Source organism: Hypomesus transpacificus, unplaced genomic scaffold (genome assembly GCF_021917145.1).
Source record: "Hypomesus transpacificus isolate Combined female unplaced genomic scaffold, fHypTra1 scaffold_96, whole genome shotgun sequence".
Lineage (NCBI taxonomy): Eukaryota > Metazoa > Chordata > Actinopteri > Osmeriformes > Osmeridae > Hypomesus > Hypomesus transpacificus.
Genome location: NW_025814044.1, coordinates 210,778 through 234,762, shown reverse-complemented (window position 1 = coordinate 234,762; position 23,985 = coordinate 210,778). Strand labels below are relative to the sequence as shown.

The 23,985-nt window shown below is 40.4% G+C and overlaps 2 protein-coding genes across 10 annotated transcripts in view; one reads left to right on the top strand and one right to left on the bottom strand.

The window, feature by feature from the left end:
• gigyf2 (GRB10 interacting GYF protein 2) overlaps positions 1–23,985 on the bottom strand; it is a 68,731-nt gene that overhangs the window by 43,575 nt on the left and 1,171 nt on the right. For 5 of the 7 annotated variants that reach the window (XM_047018189.1, XM_047018191.1, XM_047018190.1 and 2 more), the window contains exons 2-10: positions 15,076–15,127; positions 14,767–14,914; positions 14,530–14,625; positions 14,307–14,415; positions 10,166–10,274; positions 1,977–2,017; positions 1,833–1,868; positions 1,228–1,404; positions 732–949 (exon numbers count right to left, since the gene is read on the bottom strand). In XM_047018189.1, the coding sequence (XP_046874145.1) occupies positions 732–949; positions 1,228–1,404; positions 1,833–1,868; positions 1,977–2,017; positions 10,166–10,274; positions 14,307–14,415; positions 14,530–14,625; positions 14,767–14,914; positions 15,076–15,113 (972 nt within the window). In that variant the 5' untranslated portion in view covers positions 15,114–15,127. The remainder of the gene's footprint in view (positions 1–731; positions 950–1,227; positions 1,405–1,832; positions 1,869–1,976; positions 2,018–10,165; positions 10,275–14,306; positions 14,416–14,529; positions 14,626–14,766; positions 14,915–15,075; positions 15,128–23,985) is intronic. The other 2 variants (XM_047018192.1, XM_047018196.1) reach the window with 2 other exon arrangements.
• The window catches only part of LOC124466366, a 7,245-nt gene continuing 6,285 nt past the window's right edge, over positions 23,026–23,985 (top strand). The window contains exon 1 of one of the 3 annotated variants that reach the window (XR_006955926.1): positions 23,026–23,430. The gene's annotated coding sequence lies outside the window, so the exon portion shown is untranslated. Of the gene's footprint in view, positions 23,461–23,985 lie in introns of all 3 variants that reach the window. The other 2 variants (XR_006955925.1, XR_006955927.1) reach the window with 2 other exon arrangements.

Sequence of the window (23,985 nt, the reverse complement as noted above, 5' to 3'; positions counted from 1 at the left end):
TTTAGAATTCGTCCGATAAAGAAAACCCAGAGAGGAGGATATTGTGGATTTGTGCCATTAAACCTACCGTTACCGCTGTCTCCGGGGAGGGCAAACAATGCCAGACGTCCAAATATACACACATTTGCAGCTAACACTTCATCAAAGCTAAGCACAAGTAAAAGTTAAACAAGTATATACAGGTATATTAATCATCTTATTTTTTTTTAATCATAAAACACATCGGTTTGACAGTTTGTTGTGTATCGAGGTGACCAAATGCAGTGGTCGTATTGAGTTAAAGTTGCCAGTTAGCTAAATAGTAGGGTTGTTGTGTTAGACGCCAACACTTGCAGTTTGTGTCCATATTTTTCCTTTTCTTTAGCTGAGAGGTGATCCAAAGAAACGTGGGTAGGTGCATTTGCTGCGTCTCAACGGTGTGAGCCGCCAACGCCAGCAGCTTTCTGCCCTCCAGGTCAGCGAGCACGTCACATGACTGAAAACTATGACTTTGTACTCGCACAAACGCTCCCAAATATATTTTGAGGTTGCATAGATCTTGGGAGCATATGCGAACAAAATGGTCGCTATTTCGAGCCCTGAAGTTTAATGGGGTTATCTCGTTGTTTATGATCATTGACCTATGCACTTTTTGTAAAGCTCTTTCTTGTAAGGATAAGGCTTTCGATGAGTGTCTGCTAAATGAATAAATGTAAATGTAACGGATGAGGAATATTCCATATCCTACTCACCTTAAGAGAAAGGAAGGCCCCTGAGGAGTCGAAGGTGCCCGTCTCCTCCTCTGCATCCTCCAGACACCACTCCGGCAGGCTGTCCCTCTCGTCCTCTAGGCTCCCACTGCCTGACCGTGGACGTCGGTACCCCCGCTCATCTTCCCGTGCGTCAAAGGGGAACCGACGACGCTGTTGCTGGTCAGGATGTTCCCGCCACCCTGCAGATCGAGGGCCGTCTAGGGGATAAAGAACAGAACAATGCTTAGGGGAGCCTTGTCCTGCCACTCGTACTCTAATGTTGCCTGACACTAATCTGTGTATCAGTACTGTCTGATTATTTATATGCTACTACTCTTTAAGTTTCTGTTATTGACCCAATGCTTTGTCAAAGGGCAAACCTTGAACTATAATGAAAGCTGGCCTTTCCTTTTTTTATGCAGTCAGATAAGAGGACAACTCCACCCACACACACGACAATCAGTGGCAGCAGCAATGTGATTGCTACAGGGCACACCTGGACTCGGGGGGCACCACCGGTCACTGTCCCTTCGCGAACCTGCCAGACGCCAGCCCCCCTCATCGTCCTCACCATTCTGCTCATCGCGAGACATGCGCCAGTTCTCACTCTCTGAGCGTGTGAAGTCATGCTTCTTAGGCAGGCCAGTGACGCTCTCCTCGTAGTTGGCCCGGACTGCACAGCGCAAGGGAGAAGCAGAAGGGGGGGGGGGGGGGGGGGGGGGGGGGGAATGTAATGAGAAAAGATGGATCTCAGATGTTTCAAATCTAGCTGTCAAGTTTCAGCTTCCCTATGGCTCAGGGTTTCCCGCAGCACTTTGCAGCTAAGGCGGCCGCCTAAGCAACACACGCCTGCCTCCTTAACTACATTGTCAAAAAATATATAGCAATATGGCCCGTGTTACTCTGTCTTGTTTTCTCCCTTTCATTCCAAACCGTGACCAACGTCTCCCTTCTCTGCAGAATGCATTCGTCTATCGAACCCCCCCCCCCCCGTCTGACGGCAAACCTCACCCTGCCACCTCAATTAACACATTTTATGCGGGAAACCCTGTGGCTGATAAGGGAATTAAGTGTTTGAGTTTATAAAGAAAAAAAACTTACTGTGATTCAGCTGGAAGTGGCCTGGGACAGCTTCTACTGAGTAAACAAAAGGCAGACAAAGTACATGAGCTGGACTGCAAAAAATAGGTATTTAAATTTTAGGTCAAATTTAAATTCTAACTATTACTGAAGTTTACCACTAACCTGGGTCTTTTCGACCTGGCTTTTCAAACCTTCTGTCTCCCCTAGGGAGAATAAAAAAAGTAATGAAGGCACTACAAGGTAATGTTTAACAAACAAATATCATTATCCCTTATTACATGCATTCAATCTACAGAGGACAGAGAACTCAAGCCCTGAAAAAGTGTACACATTTGATTTACACACAGGAGTTAAAATCAGTTTTACTGCAGTGTTAATATACAAATATCATGATTATGCATAATATGTATTAGTTGCTAAGTATAAACTCTATTGGACAATTTCTACAATCAAGCTTCTGAAAAGCTGAATAGTGTGTTTGTATCAACAACAAAAATGTAAATTCCTTTATAAACTTTATAAAAAAACGAAGCTGTCAAAGTGGACGTTTTCTGCTTCCCGTGGTTTGCTGCGTTTATATGTGCTTGTAATCAATCAATCATGTTATACCTTTTGTAATTTGCCTAATTAATGTGTTTTTGTATTAATATGAGATGTATTGGTTTTAGGGCGACTTTTGTAACATCCTGTCAAAGGCAGTATTTCCCACACTTATTGTGGCGGTGCGCCACAAAATCAACACCGGCCGCCACATACTGCGTTTCGTTATAAAACATTTTTGTATGCTATTTGAAACACGCAGTGTATTCGTTCAGCTGCATTTCCTTTCCCTGCTCTCCCTCCGTCTTCTGTCACTCACGTGTCTCTCTCTCTCTCTCACACACACACACACACTGACGTCAGCAATGACGTAGATCCGCCGATCTAGTAAGACAGACAGTGATAACAGCGAGCCTTCAGCATTATTAGCATAGCTAAAAGTCTAGGAAAGTTGAGGCTACTTTTACCTACGAACATGTCTTAATCTGCTAGACAAGTGGGTTCCCCTTCGTTTTTTGGGTGAGCAGTCTCACAAGCCCTACTTACGCAGCGTCATGGAGCCGACCAGCTAAAGAGTTATTTAGCACTAACGTTGCTACCTGCATATATGCAGAAATCAGTGGCGGCTGCTGGTCTTGCAAATAGGGGAAGCTCATTTTCGGCCTACATAATTTTCCATTTATTTTGCTAGTTCACTGGCTAGTTTTTCCCTACGACACTAGCCTACCCTACTGTATGAATAAATGAATGAACGATCTAACAAAAAAATATTAAACTCGAAGGAAATGTGGGAATTAGGTTCAACTGAAAATCATGTATTGTATTAAATGTATGATGAAAATTGGCTAGCAATTTTGCCAAAAAATACCAAGAAATAGGTTGCAGCAGTTTGTCTTACAACTACAGTTGCGAAATCCGCAACGGTTACGTTTTGAGTCAACGTTACGTTTTGAGTGGATGGCGAGCATGAGAGGTCGAGATGGATGCCAATAAGATTCTGAATGGAAAGTTTACCGTACTTTTCGGACTATAAGGCGCACCTCAATACAAGACGCAGCAGCTAAATTGAATGATGCGTACATATATAAGCCGCACTGGAGTATAAGCCGCACGTGTTTTAATGTTTAATTACCATATGTAAGGGTTTGTGCACAGAGGGGATTATCGGGAAAGAGATGGCTGCTCGAGTAGGCTCCCATTTATGAAAATTTCAACAAACAAGTTGCATATTTGCATAACATATTCAAGTGTTACCATTTAGTGCAATAGTAGCTACAAAAGATATACTGTGCTGTGTAAACTGTACTGTATCACATAGCGTTTCAGACACACAAACTTTTCAACTTTCAAACTTAAACGCTTACATGGTGTAAGGGGCCCCATTTTCGTCCACTAAATCTCCAACGTTCGGGGCCCCATTATCGTCCACAACCGTTTCTTCCGTTAATTTCTTAAAGAAAATATGCAGCAGCAACGAAAGAAAGTAACTTATCGATATGTACACATATCCTGAGTGGATTTCAAAACCGGAATGTTATAATATAGGTGTCTATCTATATACTTAAGTACAATGCTCTGATATGACGTTTTTTATTTGTATTATAACGACATTTTGGTAACATTTCTAACGAGCGTCAAGAGCTAGGTGGACGATAATGGGACCCCTTACGCTACCGGCAGTGATCTACAGCAGTGGTTTTCAACCAGTGGTCCTTGAGGGAGTGCTAGGGGTTCCCCAGCAAAATTAGTTAATAGCGTCACAATCATTTAACCACTTAACTTTGGCTATTTTTTAAAAACCTTGAAAAAGTGTGCACATCTTTGAATATTTATATATTTTTTTAAGCGAAAATGGACTGATATCTTAGTGGCCGTTAACTGTAAAAATCCATAGATTAGCCACACCGTTATATATATATATATATATATTTTTTTTTTTAAAGGCGCGGCTTATAGTCCAAAAATTATGGTACTTTTAAAAAGTTGACAAATAGTTCCATTGACAAGACAAGTGATCTGTGTGTTTTGTCATTGTGAACTGAGCTATCATCGCAGCACGTACAGTCTGAAATACCACTTGATGGCCAAGCACACAGCTGATGCAAATTCTCTGCCCCCTCGTCAAAGCCAGGCTATTGCAATGTCGTTTTCAACAACAACAAAAACAGTTGTACTAAGACAAAGCAATCGGATCCACTTTTCCATGTTGATAAGAGCATAAAAATTAGAAAAAAAGAATGGGACAAATAAATCAAGGGACATTTAGAATAGATAAAAATGTGCAATTAATTGCGAGTTAACTATGACATGAATGCGATAAAAAATTGTTATAGTTTGAGAGCACTAAAATAAATACTATTTAAATTCATCATGGCCGATCAAGCACTGTATGCTTACTTGATCACTGACAAACGGCATGGTCGCAAATGACCTTGTTTTCTTAATGTCTTGGGCTATGTTAAACTATCTCCAAACTGCAGATTGATAATACAGCCAGAACTCAACTAAACTTTCCGTTACTGAAGAGGTGGACTAAAACACTTTCTTCATGGATAATTGCAGTCTGTCAATAAAGGCTGAATTTAATTCAAATGTAGGCCTACTGTTTGGTCTGGATTTGAGCTTTAGTGAAACTGAAGGTGTCAGAATAAAACACGCAACACTTGATAGTTGTTGTGTATGAGTCTGGCCAATCATGAAATTGCTGTGTTGTCATAAGACTCTGTGCAGTTACTCTATAGACCTTTTTTGATGAACATTCTAGAATTTTCATTCGTCAAGTTTGGCCCTTGAAAGCTTCCGGTTTCAGACGCGCGAATGATTGTTTTGATGGAAGTCAGCTAGTTTAGAAGCATACGTGAGCAAGTTACAGTGGCAAAAAATGTTTTTTAAAACATCGTCAATTGTTACTGTGTTTGGCTGTTCGTCGAGATTGGGGAAGAACAAATTGTCAACAAGTTTAATTTCCTATAAAAACGGGACTATGAGATGACTGGGTTGCTGCTGTAAATAATAGCTTGTTGATATTTTCAACGTTTTTTCAGTTGTACTATTGGTGGAAATACCGTTAAAATTGTGTTGTTTTTTTATTGTTGTTTCAATATTAAATAAGGGTGCAAAATGATGGGTCAACATAGTCTGACGTTGGTTCAGTGAAATTAGCGTTGAAAGTGGAATGTTGATTCAGCGTAATTTCAATGAAGTTTGCTATCTGGGTTAGTGCTTTAAAAAGGTGGTTTGGGGTGCCATAACTTGTCATGGAAGGGAATTTCCAATTATGCCTAGCATCAGTGGCGACGTGTCCTGGCTTAGGTTACTGAAATGAATTTGCACAACAGGCAAGGGATCCACCTGAACAATAAACATACTTCAGTAGAGATAACTCGGTTGTGGATCTGACACTGCATACGTAGTCCTAGGCTATGGTTAACTCTCATATCCATCAGTTTTTTTAACCCTCGACCATACACTGGGTTCAGAAATGACTGGTGGGTGATGTAAAAACAGCAGATCATATTGAACATTTATCGGTGCATTTATTAATTACTGCAATTTCACAGCAGTTATTCAAAAAGTAACCAGCAGATATAGCCTACCCGCTGCACACCTTCCCGACCGTTGCATTTAGTATGCAGGCATCATAGCTGGTCTAGGTCTTTTTAAGCCGTCTCTATCTTAATATGTACATTGTTTGTTGACTCCCATTACTTAGTTGTAGGCATCAGACTTAGTTGTAGGCATCAGACTTTTAGGCTCCAATAACCTCTTTACTGACAGTAAACGCACTTTACCAAATAGTATGTGGTAGGCTAATGTAGCTACTATTTGAAATAGTGGTAGACATCGGGATAGATTAGCTCTAGCTCTACCTTAGGTAGGCTATCAATTTCAGATCAGCCTAAAATAAATTATAGTCTAAAATAAATAACGTTCTGATCCAGTGGGTCGGTTAGGGGACACTATTCGATGTATCTCTGCTATTCACAGCCAGTTAATTGATGGAAATATGCGCTAGTCATGTTAACGCAATGGTTAAGTAGCTAGCAACTAATGCAGGGTCTTTCCTGGGTCAAAATGGGTCTTCAGTGCTCCAAAAAAAATATTAAAAAAAAATATATATATATATCCTTTTTTCTAATCAATATATTTATTCCCAAGTGTTTTGCACCCCCTCCCCTCCCCCCACACACACACATATTTTTGTCCTATTTCCCCTTGAAGCAATAAAGTTATAAAGTATGTTCAAAATGGCATAAATGCTGCCAATTAATAATTGACGTAACCACTTATTGTAAATGGTCAGTAGCCTAGCCTATCAATTAAGTTAGGCCACTCTGAAGCATGTACAATGCCTGCTTCATTTGATCTTGATAGGCTAAGCATTCTGTAGCAAATATTAACAATAAACCCACCTTTTATTAATTAAAACTACTTCAGCATAATAATGCACCTAAAATACAAACCTGAGAAAGGGCAGCAATCGCTATCAAATCAACAGACGTGCAATTTAGCTAGCAGGGGAAGAATACAAACAACAAAAATCACCAGTTACCTTGATTTAAATTTGTAAGAATTATACACTTATACAATAACGGGCTTAAAACTGACAACATAAGTTATACGACTTACAGTTCTCAAGGACGCACACACGCAATCTCAACTGCGGTGTGAAGCGCGTGTCCGTGCTATTCTCCGACATGCACTCTAACAATCACTGCTGATATAGGGGAGAGCGGGCGAAAGTAGGCCTAGCATTTCAGAAAAACTTAATTTTAAAAGAGAGTGTTTTAGACCGATATATTTTTTTCATTTTGAACACAAGTTGCACATTGTTACTTTCGTCCCCATCAGTTGGGACGAAAGTAACACAGGGGTGGGTCAAAAGTAACAACGATAGAAGCTAGATTTTTTTTGTTACTCTGGTTTTTATTACATATACCTGACTATGACCTTTTTAATATGTAACTGCAAACATATTGTGTCCATTAGTTTTGCAAAAAAACTATGATATTTACATTTCAGTTGCATCAAATATTTATTATAATTTTTTACTGAATCAGAAAAAAAAAGGGTCAGAAAGAATCAGTCTTTCTGACCCTCACTCTTGGCATATTCTGTTGATATAATATGACATAAACATGTTTTAATAAATGCTTTCCCATCCGTCCCGACAGGAACTGACATTTAAACCAAATTTACTTTTATACTGAAAAACTCTTGACAAGGCAACCTTCAGAATGTGTAAGAGCACTAAATAACCTGTAGATTGATCAGTGACACATGAAACGGGAAACACAACTTCTAATTAGCAAAAAAGGATCTCCTCAGTAATTTACTTTGCGCACTCAGTTATTTCCGCACCTAACAGCGGCAAACGAAATCACGTGAAATTTGGCAGTTCCATCAATGGTTGCATGCTGAAGGTGCTGTCATAACTTGGAAAGCAAATGAAGTCAGGACTCTGAGAAAATCGCTTTGTTATCTTTCCAGGTTAAGAATTCCAATGGAGGCTGCATTTGAAATCGGAAATCAAACTTTTGTCAGCATTTTGAGTGGAAATGTAATTTGCATTTGTAGGCTACAGGTGTACTATTCGTGCACGTCGGGCTGGCCCTCGCAGTGGAACGACAATTTACTGGCCGCTCTGTCCATTCGCGCACCTCACAGTTGCGTATGGATCAGACAAGAAGACACGCTTATCAACTTGATTATTATTGATCAAAACAGAACGAGGTTTCGGCTGTAGCCTACTTGAAACATACTATTGAGAACATATTCGCTGACATGCATTGCAAGCGTGATAAAGGTTGTTTTTTTTTATTTCTTCATCGCTGACCTTTTTTGCCTTTGGCGCTCGGGATTTGTCATTGGCGCTCGGGAAAACGGCATTGGCGCGCACCAAAATGTTCTCTATGTAGGAAAAACCCTGTAATGTATGAGATGCGCTAACCGGATGTAGTTAAGGGCCTTGCGTTTTAAACTGGTCTGTTATTGTTTACGTTTCAAAAAAGGTCTATAGAAGAAGCGCTAGCGACCCAGCCGGCAGCTCTCGATTCGCTCTTGCGGTACTTTGATGACACACGTCACAGTGACGTGGCGTTGGCCCTGTCTCAATCGGACAAAAATTCTAACCAGCATGCACTGCTTCATGTCAACCGCCTATTTGCGCTGCATGAAGTCGAACACACGTTATTATAAAAAAATACCATAACTAAGAGATTGATATGTAACTAGGGATGGGTATCTGCTTAACGATTCGAGTCTTTATCGATACCACTATCGATACTTTTCTATTTCTTAAGTAAAACAGAACAAGGGGAACGTGTTACTCTCAGGAGGAAGCTGGCTAAAAGGAGCATATAAAGGCACAATGGATCCTGACTCTGGCTAAATCTAAATATCTGTCCTCTACAGATGTACTATCCACAACCTGGATGAGTAACTAGACTGTGATTGGTTGGTGGACGAAAAGTGACATTGCAAGCTCATCGACTTTATGAAAAGTTGAACACGTTTCAACAAAAGGCACCTGATATAACTAAATGACCAGCTAACCAAACCCAAACCTTCCTTATCTTATCCCTATTTTCTTCTGTCTCTGTTTTTGTTTAACACGATGCTTAAGCATCCCACAGAGCCATGCTCGTGGTGACTATGTTTTGAATGATCAGCAGTGAGGGGGGGAGGCTTGTCTTTACTCACACACTGTACTCGTAAATAATTTTTGCAGTTGGCGCACAGATCAAATTTTAGGGGCATATGCAAGTGAAATAGTTGCACTGTTGAGCCCTGAATTGGCTAATTATTGTCAATGATGGAGACTCGCTACTAAGTTGGGGTGCGTTGACCAGAGGATTGTCCTGCAAAGGCAGCTGGAGTTGGCACCGTTCCGACTCAGAGACGGTCGAAGTACTGCATTTTATCTTTATCTGATGCACAAGGTTGAGGTGCTCGTTCATCGCAGTTGTTTTCCCCCCTTTACAATAAATTACTTTAGAACATATATTGCACTTTGCTTCGTATTTATCTTTGGGTTTAATAAAGTGTAGCCAAGACTTTGACCGTTTCGTGCATTCTGCCATCGTAGCTAACTACAAAATGATAAATGAAGCTAAGTGGCGCGTGAGGCGATTAAATTCTTCTTTGTTTAGTTTGAAGGCGGTTGGCATGACATTCAATTGAATTTAGTCTTTTTATTAGTCAAACGTATGTTTGTGCACCAGTGATTTGATTGAAATAACATTACTTATTTCTCGAGACATAAGTCAACGTTACATTATATTACTTAGTCTCGATAGCGGTATCGATAAGCTTGGACCTTATTGATATTTGGGTTTTGAGAAATTTGGAACCGGGTCCTTACAGAACCGGTTCTCGATACCCATCCCTATATGTAACAGCCAATATACATGTGGACTAAAAGTTAATTGGCTCCAACATATAAGCTAGACACATTTCAGTACTCATTTCAGTACCCATTTCCTGCTCATTACAGAGCAAAAACATCGGCTGCAGTATGTTCTTAGGCCTCAAGAGCCCATATGGTGCCCTATAGTTTTTAGCTATCCATCCTACAATCACGTACTGCGCATGGGCACAGCAAGTTTATAGTTAGGATTAGAGTTGGGGCTAGACCCATTTTCAGACTGGCAGCAAAATATGACATTGGATTGTAAAAGATGGAAGAACACCGGCCGACAATACAGAAACCTCTCGCCATGGCACGCTTTGTGAGTGCACCAAATAAAATTCACATGCGCAAAACCCTCCACTGCTAAAGCGCCATCCCAGGGGAAACACTGTACACGTACCTCTCCTCCCAACTCTGGGAACGATGCATTTCCCTCCCTCCACGGCCAAATCCTCCTTCCACATCATCAAAGCTTCTTTGGTAAAAACCTCCGTCTCCCCTTCCTCTACCTAAATTAACAGAAAGGAAAAGACAATACAAGCAGAATAACAAGGGGCAATGAGCTGACAATATAATCCCTCCATGTTGAATTGATCAAAATAAATTTAACAAAAAGGTGTGCTCTCCTGTAAATGGACTGCGAAAACATATACGTTTTGGGTGTTGCCGAAGAGGACATATTACATCATACATTGCTATCACCCAGGCAGATTTCTGTAATTTCACATTTACACAGATCAACGTAGAAGAGACAAAAAAATCTATCTGTATTTGGCTAGAAACCAAAAGTGGGTGGGGCCTAAACCACACATGTTTCAGGACAGTGTTTAGCATTATTTTGTCAAATAGCCGTCTTAAAGTGGATGAAAGTGAAATTAAATTACAGAAATAATTCAGGATTACTTTTAATTTCACTGTTTATTAAAATATTACCAGAGCGTTAAACAGCAATCCAAGGACCTGGTGAAGTGTTTCCGCTATAAACAATTTGGTTCTTCGAACATCCATGTTGTTTATAATTAGTATAGCTGTATCGAGTTATGCGTTGGTCTAAAAGGGGGTATGTATCGATAGTAGAAACCTTGATCAGCAACGCTGCTATTGGCTGCTCACTGTGGCCAAAAAGAGCACCCTGTTTTTTCCGCAACAAAGCCAACAGCTTTCTCGAAGGTTACTCCAAATTTGAAGATTTAATCAGAACACCAGGGAACACCTACACCGCGTTCCACATTATTATGCAAATTGTATTTAAGGGTCATAAACATTCATTTTTTGTTTTTTCAATTTAACTCATGGATGGTATTGTGTCTCAGGGCTATTTGGATGATTGAAATCAATCCCAGACACCTGTGATAATTAGTTTGCCAGGTGAGCCCAATCAAAGAAAAACTACTTAAGAAGGATGTTCCACATTATTAAGCAAGCTACATGTTTCAGGCAAAATGGGGAAGAAAAAGGATCTCTCTGCTGCTGAAAAGCGGCAAATAGTGCAATACCTTGGTCAAGGTATCACAACATTGGACATTTCCAAAAGAATTGCGCGTGATCATCGGACGGTGAAGATATTTGTCACTGATTCACAGCACAAGCGGGTTCGTTCAGACAAAGGCAAAAGAAGGAAGATTTCTGCAAAACAAATGCGTAGGGTTAAGAGAGCAGCCACTAACATGCCATTGAATAGCAGCAAACAGGTGTTTGAAGCCGCTGGTGCCTCTGGAGTCTCGCGAACTTCAAGGTGTAGGATGCTCAAGAGGTTTGCAAGTGTCCTTAAACCTGTTATTCGGCCACCCCTAAACCAAGCTCACAAGCAAAAAGGTTGCAGTGGGCTCAGGACTACATGAAGACTAACTTTCAAACTGTTTTGTTTACGGATGAGTGCCGTGCAACCCTTGATGGTCCTGATGGATGGAGTAGTGGATGGTTGGTGAATGGCCACCATGTCCCAACAAGGCTGAGACGTCAAACAAGGAGGTGGCGGAGTCATGTTTTGGGCCTGAATCATGGGGAGAGAGCTGGTAGGCCCCTTCAGGGTCCCTGACGGTGTGAAAATGACCTGGGCAAAGTATGTAGAGTTTCTGACTGACCACTTTCTTCTGTGGTACAAAAAGAAGAACCGTGCCTCCGTAGCAAAATCATATTCATGCATGACAATGCACCATGTCATGCTGCAAAGAATACCTCTGGGGCATTGGCTGCTATGGGCATAAAAGGAGAGAAACTCATGGTGTGGCCCCCATCTTCCCCTGACCTTAACCCTATTGAGAACCTTTGGAGCATCATCAAGCAAAAGATCTATGTGGGTGGAAGGCAGTTCACATCCAAGCAGGTGCTCTGGGAGGCTATTATGGCATCCTGCAAAGACATTAAAGCAGAAACTATCAAAGAACTCACAAGTTCAATGGATGCAAGAATTGTGAAGTTGATATCAAAGAAGGGGTCCTATGTTAACATGTAACTTGACCTGTTAAGATGTTTTTGATTCAAACTTTTCTTGATTTCAGTAAATATGACCTCCTAATGCTACAAATTCAACAAATGTAAAATGTTTGTTCTTTACAACCTACAGAGTTTCAACAATCTTGAAATTCTGCATAATTATTTGGAACACTGCATTTTGAGTTTTTTATTTTTGAAAAAAATACTGTTATCATTAGGAGGTTTGTTCAATAGAATTTGAATTATACTCTAACAGTTGATGACATGAAAATGATACTGACTGACTGTGCATTACTATTTAGGAAAATCTGAGCAAAGTGTAATTTGCATAACAATGTGGAACGCGGTCAAAAAATAATTTGCAAAACATCTGCAAAATCCAAGAAAGAGGGCTGGCAAAAAGTGGATCAAATTAAATGGATATTAGTGACCACATTAGATGTTATCAGCTAGGCCTATGTTTTTGTATGTTCATACTTTGTTTATCATCTTCAATGTCATATAATGTGGTTTCAACAAATTGATGATGTAAATGACACCCCCACAAAAAAAACGATGGGCTATCTCTCAAAAAGTATAGGCTAGTAGCATATTGCGCTGTGCTTAAGGATCTATCTATCACGCAATGAGCAATTAATTCGGTTTCATATTAAATTCTGCTAATTATTCTTGCACCTTCCGCCAGGTTGCTGTCGTAAAAACGGACAACACATGGCTGTGACAGACAGCCATGTGTGTATCACATGAGGTGTGTACCACCTCTGCTTATAAACAAAGAACTTATGTTCTTCTATACTTCTGTTATAAAGTCGCAATCAAATCTTGTTTACATAAAATAAGCCTGCTCCCTAGCAGGTTTAAGTTAAAGGACTTGTTGCTATGACAGCAAGTCCAGAATGAGCTTCGAAGAACCAAACAATCCAAGATAATGACAAATCGTCAACAATCAAATCCAGCTAACTGAGTTAGCGATGTACGGAGAACGGGCCTCAGATGTCCATCATTCACAAAATCATGACAACAAACCAAAAGCAGCGCGAGTACGAAGCACTTTCTCCTCGGCTCAGTCAGGCAGTGACAAACAGGGAAGAGGATAGCCTTAATTACGTTTTAGGAGAACTACAAAAAAGGTAGATTAATTCGCGATGTTGTTTTTGATATTCAACAAATTATTTTCTATACTGTGAAATAACTTTCCAGCATCAAAAAATAAAAGAAATGCCATCAATGTTTACTTTCAAAATATTCTTGAACGGATTTTCAGATGAGATTTAAAAATGTATTTCTCCAAGATAAATATTAAATGAACAAAGATAAAATGAACAAAGAAATACTGAGCATTGGCTATCAATATGGGACTCTAAATATACACATTAGCCATAACATTGTGACCACTGATAGGTGAAGTGAATAACACTGATCATTATGTTATCACGGCACTTGTCAGTGGGTGTGATATTTTGGGAACATTTTATCCTCAAAGTTGATGTTAGAATCAGGAAAAATGGGCAAGCGTAAAGATTTGAGCAACTTTGACAAGGGCCAAATTGTGGCAGCTAGACCAGCGGTTCCCAAACCTGGTCCTCAGGGCACCCCTGTCCTACATGTTTAGGACAGGGGTGCCCTGGGGACCAGGGTTGGGAACCACTGTGCTAGACAAACAAGTATGATCCATGGAGGCCCCACCTCGCAATTTGCAGGACTTAAGAGATCTGCTAATAACGTCTTGGTGCCAGATACCACAGCACACCTTCAGAGGTCTAGTGGAGTGCATGCCTAGACAGGTCAGGGCTGTTTTGGCAGCAAAAGATGGACCTACACAATATTAGCCAGATGGTCATTATGTTATTTCTGATAAGTGTTGATGTTTGTTGCATGCACGCACCACATCAGATCCCATTAACAGGGGCATTACACTATTACACTTGCGTTGTTTGACAAACAATTCTGGCATTAAAAGATAAGTGATCAGATCATCCAATTCCAAATATTACCAATGAACTTCAGATGGAATAATGACCAAGGCATTATTACTACTATTACAAGTAATGTATTTGGCTTTGGATACATCCCTAATCCACACATTGACTCAATAATGGTCTTACCACGTCCCCGTGAGGTACTTCGACCCCTCGGTGCCCCTACTACCGGACCTCCTCCTCGACCCGTCAATCGGAGGACAGCTGCACTGTTTACAGACATGGAAAAATTTCTCTGCACAGGGAGAAAGGGGGTGGGGGTGTTTGTATTTGGTCACAATGTTTGATTTCAGAAAGGGGATATTCAGGTTTCTCAAGGTTAGCGTTTTGACATTATGTCAAGTCCTACCTGCTCTTCCTCTGTAAAAGGTACAAGTGCCAGTGGAGGCAGGGGGTCCTCTTGTAGAATGGGCAGAAATTCCTTATCATGCAGGTCTATAGGGATCTGGGGGAGAAAAAATTATGTTGTCACTTGGAAATATAGGATTTAGTATTCAATAATAAAAGGTACCCTAGTTCCTATCCAGATCATGTACATGGATCCATAACTGTATGTAATATAAAAAAATACAGAATTTACCCGTACCTTGTTGTCCTTTACATAAAGTGCTAACATCTCTTCTCTCCCATAACGGTAGTCTGCAAGTTTATACTTTGGCAAAGCAGGTGAGAGCGGTGGTGAGGCAACAGCAGCACTGTTGCCCCCACCTCCTCCCCCAGACAAGGCTCGGAGCCTGGGAGAAAGGATAGAAAGGAATAGGACATGTGGAAAAGTTAAATGCAAGTTAAAAGTAGGGAAAACCTGTTAAAAAAATCTGTTAATTCCACACGTCTTCAAAAGTTATGACATTTGGATTGTCAATATCATGAATTTATGTTCAGCTTAGTTACTAACCATTCTGGTCCAAAGTTAAGTGTCTGAGTTTCTGCCATTCTTCCTTGAAGTTCTATGGAGGGGGAAATTATCATCATCAATGACAACATTCTAACCCAAAATGTCACAAGTTGAATTATATCCATATGGAAAAAACCTTAATTAATAATTCTATGATACCACTTATAATTACAGATGACAATGGAAAATGTCAGACATAATACCACCAGCTCATTAGAAGAGGCTATCCCTTGTTCCACTCAAGTTACAGGTGTGACACAGTGTTTCCTCTATGTTGATTTTGCAAATTTACTTGCAAATTTAAATTAAGTTAACTGGTGATTTTCATTGTTTGTATTCTTCCCCTGCTAGCTAAATTGCACGTCTGTTGATTTGATAGCAATTTCTGCCCTCGCTCACGTTTGTACAATAGGTGCATTATTATGCTTAAGTAGTTTTAATTAATAAATAGGACTGTAAAAGTTAACGCATTAACGCAATCTAATTTTAACGCGACAAGAAAATGTGTGCCGTTAACGCAGGTTTATTTTTGACCCTGGAAATCACCTGTCGTCAGTTATTTTAGATGGGAAGTTCCTCTTCAAAAAGTTCCTAGACGGTTCGGTTGACAAAACTAAGGCTGTGTGTACTGATTGTCAGGATGAGTTTAGTTATCACCGGAGTACTACGGTGGCCCATGGGTGCACACCACAGCAACATCAGCGAAGAAAATGTTGTGTTTTCAACTTTTGCTAACACACAACACCATTAACAAAAACTAAACATTTATAAAAACGCTACATTTCATCTACTACTTACAACACAACAGCATGGTTCACACCACCAACATCAGCCGAGAACACCGCAGCATTAGCCGAGAACACAACAGCATTAGCCGAGAACAACGCAGCATTAGCCGAAAACTCCGCAGCATTAGCACAAAACATTTGCAGAAACGCTGCATTTCAAGTTCACACCAAATCGTTCTCCAGACTACTGGGGCAGTGCAAAGTGGAATCAGTTGGGTTCTCACCAAAATCAAAACTAACTTTTTGACAGCCGGTCGGTCAATTTGAAATAATTCACATCAAGAACATCAACCAAGAACACAACTTAAATTCAACAATGAAAGTTGGTTTTGTTATATTTTAATTATAATCTTTATGTTTTACAAAATTCACGCCCTCTCTTAGTTTCAGTGATGTTGTACTGTGTTATGTTCGATAGCAAACCTCCAAGAGGTACGTAAGCTTGGTCCCGTAGAGTTAATTTACTTCACTTGATTTTACAACAACAGGTAAAACACCAAAAACACCCCACTTTGCATGCACTGCCCCTAGTGGTCTGGAAAATGATTGGTTGTGAACTGTGTTGGCAGACAACACTTGCAAAAGAAGCGAGCAGCTGACTGGGTTCAACAAGATAGGAACTGTATTGTTCAATCTGTGGTTGCTCAAGTATATGTTTGGGTAAGATTTGAATATTATGGAGCAAGATATCGCAGGCTATGAGACTACATGTCTTAAATGTATTTTATATTCCAGAATAAATCTAATTTTGTGGATGTTTGTGAGTGAATAAAACTCCCTCAAAATGTATGTTGTGTTCCATCTGAAATTGTAATATGGACATTATCATCCAGTTAGGCCTATCTGAAGTTAAGTCCACCCTTTTGATGTTATTTCCACAAAAAAATAATTGGGGAAAATGTTAACAGATTAAATAGATTTTATAATTTTGCGATTAATCATGTAAAATAATGCGATTCATCGCGATTATACATTTCAATTGCTTGATAACCCTATTAATAAATAGTTGGTTTGATGTTATTATTTGCTATTATTAGCCTATCAAGCTTAAATGAAGCAGAGTACCTTAATTCATAGGCTAGGCTACTGACCACTTACAATTAAGTTGCAACGTCAATTATTAATTGGCAGCATTTATGGCATTTAGAACACACTTGAGTGAAAGGTGTCTAAGTAGCCTAACCTTATTACTTTTTGGAAATTGGACGAAAATATGTGCAATATTACATTAGCTATTACATTAACCTGCTCCGTAATATAGGGGTTGAAGTTTGTTTCGGCGGCAGCGCCACCTGATTCAAATACATGTTCATTACCAGGCTTCTACAGAGCTAGATAACGACCCATTTATTTGAATCATGTGTGTCGGAGCAGGGAAACATCTAAAACATGCAGGACAGGTGGTACTTGAGGACAGGTTTGAGGACCACTGACCTAGATTCACTGGTCTCAATTTACATGAGGCCACTGCCCAGGTGGTCTTTTCCCAAGGGTGGCGCTTTAACAATTGTGGAGGTAGAAGGAACTGTATACTATATACAATCAAATAAGCACAACTGGGGGGGATCAGATGGCTGAGCGGTTAGGGAATCAGGCTATTAATCAGAGGGTTGCTGGCTTGATTCCCGGCCGTGCCAAATGACGTTGTGTCCTTGGGCAAGGCACTGCACCCTACTTGCCACAGGGGGAATGTCCCTGTACTTACTGTAAATCGCTCTGGATAAGAGTGTCTGCTAAAGGACTAAATGTAAGTACAAGACTATCAACCTTTCCTTAGCGTAACACCTGGCAGAACTTCTGCTGAGACATAGAAGGGCCTGGAGATGGTTAACAGTCTGGATCTGTACTTAGATTTAATGAAATTCATAGATAGGAATAGTTTCTTGAATAGTTTGGGCAGGTATGGAAAGGAGGGGGGCAGCTAACGCCTAGATTAGGCTGCATCGGGGGATTATGTGACATATTGATTGCGACTACTCAAGTCAATTCTTGTGATTCCACCAGACAGCACACTTCAGAAGCAGCTCTCCACTCTGCTTCTCTAAAGACAGGCGTCTTGTCTAGGGATGCACCGATCCGAAATTAAGATTGGATATCGGCCCCGATATTGACAAAATAGCTGGATCGGGGATCGGAAAAATTAACAGATCAACTGACCGATCCATCAAATGTTTTTTTCCGCTGCACATCCTATGTAATTTGTCAGCAGCATGAGTTAACCAAACCTTTAGATGCGCGAGTTCTAAATATTTCCAACGGTCCCCACAGCAAGCATAATACTCGTAGCAATACTGTAGGTACATATTGAAGTATACCGCGTTTGTCGCATAGTTTCTGTCTATCGGAAATATTCAGTTGGAATTTTCGAAATTGCATATGCAACATTACGCGAGAATCAGTTACGGCAGACCTGATCATTGTACGGCCCGCCGGCCACAACCGGCCCACAGGCTGTCCCAATCTGGCCCGCGTTAGGTAAATTGAAAATTAATAAATGTGTTCAGCGCTAGTAAATATGTAGTCCTGAAAGACTAATGATCAGGCGATTTACATATGCGCTTGCGCAACCTCACCGGCAGGAGAGTTAGCTCCCTAGAAAATGAAAAACGAAAGGTTGATATATTATGTTGAGTTTTTAAGAAGACAAGGACTTTAAAGTATCTGTTTACTGAGGTCAAAGTCAAAGCTGTATTCTTAGTTCGCTATGGTCGCTGTGTTGAAGGATTATAATTTGAATCGGCACTAAGGGACTAAAGAAAAAAGCTAACGCGGACATAAGAACTTGACTGATTCAGTGGGCGCGGGCTGATGGTTTGCTAGTTAAATTGCAGACCCAGATCATCCACCTCGGACATTCAGCCAGATTTCCTCTCACAGAACAAACAGAACAAAATGTGTTATTGCTTTATGTAAAAAGTTGATCAATTGCATATCTTTAACATACTGCAAAACAACTTTTCAGTGTTAGTGAAGATTAACTATTTACAAATAAAATAAGACTGATGTAATGATTATTTTAGTTTTTACTGTTACTTCGATAGTCTTTTCCTAGTTGACCAACATGTAAAATATTTATATAACTATTTACAGAATATCCTTATTCTTCTGATAACCAGTAGCAGCTAATCAAAATATATACTTTACTGCTTTTTACATTGGGGGGAAATGAATAGTGAGCAGAATTAAGTTCAAGTTATTGTTGATGCGGCCCTCCCACACATTTCAAGTTTCTCATGTGCTTTCAAAATTAATTCTCCACCCCTGAGTTATGGCACTGGGCCATGGAGCTAACCCATGGAGCTAGGATTTTGATGCTAGGGAGAGTGTGGCAAGCTGGTTTAGCCAAGGCCAAGAAAGCCAAATTACAGGTGTTGGCCATCTGAAGGACATGCGACAGCAAGGGGGGACCCGCTATAAGACTGAGCCATGAAATGTTAGGAGCTCTTTCTATTTTGAAATGTTTTATTTTGCTTGCAATGTTTTAGTTTGGCAGCACAGTGAAGCACTATTTATATACAGGGTTCTTGCAGGTTTCAGTAAGTCAAATTTAAGACCTTTTTAAGACATTTTAAGACCATAAAGATTTAAATTTAAGACCTACACAACGCATTACCCGAAAAATATTTAAATCAAAAGACTCTGAAAAAAACATGTAATTTCTATGAATGGAATTCATTTTAAAAAAGCATACATTTAATTTACAGATAAAGCAATCACATTAGTAACCAAATTGAATATTTTGGGGGCAAAGTTTGCAGCGAGCCTGGAGCTGGGTAGTGCTTGTAACCAACAGCGGAAATCGCTGTGATCTCTAGCCATAGGTGCGTTCGACTTCATGCAGCGCCGGCGTCGTCTGCAGCCGGCTGTGCCGCTGCATGAATTCAGTCCATGTCGAACGCAACTCATGTCTCGTTGAAAGTACACTTTCCCATTTTCCACACGTCGCCGAATTGAGGAAGAGCAGACGTATTTCGCATGCAGGTATTGCAGTTATCACAGGATTTGTAGTTTTATCCCCGCGTACGGCTATCCTCCAGAAAGAAATACAACACACCAAACCAACGTTTGGAGGGCAGCGTTCTGCTGGTTTTGTTTATAGCAAAGACTCGCTTTGTAGGCTACGACTCAATACTTTTTTGCTACCTTGTAATAACTTTCTGCAGCCTGCGTGTCTGGATATTAACGAGGGTAATACCTTTTTAAGACGTGACAAAATGAAATTTAAGACCTCGGATGAAAATAGGGACGTTTTTAAGACTTTTTAAGGCCTTAAATTTAAAGTTACGAATTTAAGACTTTTTAAGACCCCGCGGGAACCTTGTATATACAGTTTAATTGTGCTTCAAATAAAACCAATATTTACCTACATCTTATTCTTGTTTAAGATCATTTACATAATATATATGAATAAAAGGTGATAAAAAGGTGACTTTGAAATTGTGGCGACGCAAGGAAAAATTTGGGTGCACCTAAATTTTGTGCTGGTGCACCTAAATAAAAAAAGTTAGGCGCACCAGTGCAACCAAGGGAAAAAGTTAGTCCTGCTTTGGATTATTAAGTCCCCGGTTCTCAAGATAGCCTGTCATAGGAAACTCGTTGCAGACCAGAGGACACATCAGTGTGAAGAGAATGTGACCGAAGAAAGCAAGCCAAACTGGCGTAATTTTTTCATTATTTGATGTCGAAATGATTATCCAAACAACGTCAATTGTGGCACTGCAACTCCGTTGGATTATAAAGAGGACACATGCGGAATATGAACTTTGCAGAGTGCACGGTTTTTTAGCTGATTATAGGAAACTAAACCCATGATTTTGATGCATTTTTATTGACTGGCGCGTAACTGCCCTGCGTCAGTTTTAGAATGAGAACCGGCTAGCAAGAAGTAGTAGTGAGACATTCAAAGTAGCCTATGGATTGCAGTCTGATGTAGGGTGACCAGATTTGAGTTTGTGAAAAAGAGGACACTTGATTGGAATGGCGTATCGTACCAAAGGCTCAAAATGATCGTATCTGGAGGATGATTATCATGCATCTGGCAACATTTTACCTCACACAGCCTTAAGGCCGCAATATGCTACTCCAACTCCGTTTACGGATGGATAGACTTTGTTTATGGTTGCCCGTAGGCTGTGGGTGCTGAAAACAATTCACCGCCAGAAGAGGTGTAGAGTAGGTGGCGCAACGTTTTTTTGTCAAAGACGACCTTAGAGAAACTGTCTTTGAGTGGAAGTCGTCATCGAGTGTTTATTTACCTAGATTATTGAGAAGTCAGAGCAAATTTACTAATTAGCCGTTTCATCAATAAAATACGCACATTTTCAGCAACTACACTGCCCATTTCTTGTCACATTTTAATTCAGATGCTGATTTACATGTACTGTTTAGCTGAAATATGAATTGTAAAAGCTTACAGCAATGGGGGTCAAAGGATTCCGTTTGTCCTGTTTATCACAGCAACCCCACCCTGATGCAAGCGGTTCTTAATACTGACCAATCACCAGGGTTTTTCCTGGGTCAAAATGGGTCTTCGGTGCTCAAAAAAAAAAAAAAAAATATATATATTTATATATATATACACACCACATTTCTTTTTTTTTTTTTTTTTTCAATGTATTTATTCCCAAGTGTTTTGCACCCCCCCCCCCCCCCACACACTCACATATTTTCGTCCTATTTTCCCTAAAGCAATAAAGTTATAAAGTATGTTCTAAATGGCATAAATGCTGCCAATTAATAATTGACGTAACAACATATTGTAAATGGTCAGTAGCCTAGCCTATCGATTCAGGTAGGCCACTCTGAAGCATGTACACTGCCTGCTTCATTTGATCTTGATAGGCTAAGAATTCTGTAGCAAATATTAACAATAAACCCACTTTTTATTAATTAAAACTACTTCAGCATAATAATGCACCTACAATACAGACCTGAGAAAGGGCAGCAATCGCTATCAAATCAACAGACATGTGCAATTTAGCTAGCAGGGGAAGAATACAAACAACGAAAATCCCCAGTTAACTTGATTTAAATTTGCAAGAACTATAGACTTATACAATAACAGGCTTAAGAACTGACAACATAAGTTATACGATTTACAGTTAGGGACGCACACATGGAATCTCAACTGCGGTGAGAAGCGCGTGTCCGTGCTATTCTCCGACATGCACTCTAACAATCACTGCTGATAGGCTATACGGACTAAACTTTTGTACAGCCTGATTTCTAATGCCGTGGCAGCAGAAATTTAGCCATAGAGGAAACACTGCACTATATGTTATCATTCCAGGTTAAGAATACCAATGGAGGCTGCGTTTGAAATCGTAAATCAAACTTTTGTCAGCATTTTGAGTGGAAATGTAATTAGCATTTGTAGGCTACAGGTGTACTATTCGTGCACGTCGGGCTGGCCCTCGCAGCGGAACAACAGTTTAGTGGCCGCTCTGTCCATTCGCGCACCTCACAGTTGCGTATTGATCAGACAATACACGCTTATCAACTGGATTATTATTGATCAAAACAGAACAAGGGTTTGGCTGTAGCCTACTTGAAACATACTATTGAGAACATATTCGCTGACGGGCATTGCACACGTGATGAACACAGGTTCTCTTTTCTTCATCGCTGACTTTTTTTGCCTTTGGAGGTCGGGATTTGTCATTGGCGCTCGGGAAAACGGCTTTGGCGCAAACCAACATTTTCACTATGTAGGAAAAACCCTGATCACAGCCAAGGGGGTATCCATAACTATCCAAAATTACGACGGATAGTTTGAAATTTCAGGAGGTGCACGTCAAGCTCTCCGGGGCTCTCGGAGAGGGCATTCCACGTAGACGAGGGCGTTCCCATGTATCCGTTTTTTGGAGACGGAGAAACCTAAATCGGCCTTAAGTCACTTACTCACCTCAACTGTGTGTGTGCCTCTGTTACATATCGTGAAAACCTGTTACAATTATGAAAATTAGACGATGACGTAATTTAGCAACTTTTTAGACAGCCAATAGCTACCTTCCTTATTGGAGGAGTTGGCAACACCAGTCAGAGCTCAGGCAAGAAGGTGGAATGTAAGGGAGACATCCTTTCCAAAACTTGTAAGGGCGTAATAACTAGTTTGCGAAAGACCCAGAGAAACACAAATGTTCAACGAGGCAAAATCCCGGACGATTTTGGAATCCCTGCCCAAAGCATTTTTTAGGTCTCGAAAAAGAGGACATGTCTGGGTAAAAGAGGACCTCTGGTCACCCTAACCTGTTCGCACAAACAGTTTAACTCATTCAAAACTGCTGCGGGGCATTTATGTGACAGTCAACAAAAATGCAGCAAGACACCCCATGCAACTGCCGACACTCACAAGACATTGCAACTGCCACAAGACACCAGGGAGATGTTCCGTGACACTTGCCGCACTGGCACGAGACACTGGGGAGATGTTCCGTGACAGCTGCAGTACTGCCGCGTGCCACTATCAACAGTACAGTACCGTTTTTGTTCTTACTTCTGCTGGAAAAACTTCTATGAATAACAGACATTGTAAAATGTCTATTTTAACGTAAAGGACTGTCTACAGGTACTGACTAAAGGTCAAGTATTTCCAACTGTAAGTTAGCCTACCTTAGTGCTGGAATGTATTGCGTTAGTTAGGAATTACATTAGTCTTAGAGATAGTACTGCTTTTCATATTAGAATACCTGTATTTGCACATGGTATGTCAACTTGTACGACTGACGAATGACCGACTGTCATATGCTGCTTTCTACCTACGACGTTGCTGGTTTACCAACAAGCCTACTACTAACTAGCTACTAGTTCTAATAATTAGCTAGATGGGCTAAATTGGGAAAGCTAGCTAGATCTGCCAGCTAGTAGCTAATCTATATTTGAACAAACACTGACAATATAGGTGGACGCTCGTCAGGTTGGCTGTAAATACTAGAATAACCCCGGTCCTCCAAACTGAACGGCAGTACCACCACTAGCTAATTTCATTTGTATCCAACTATTATTAACCGGCGAAACTAATACAGCTGCAGCAGTTGTACCATGTCAGGATCGGGTTGAAGCCTGTAACAACAGTTGTTGGGTGACTTATTAAAACTACTTAAGCTATACGTTGCAGAGTTTA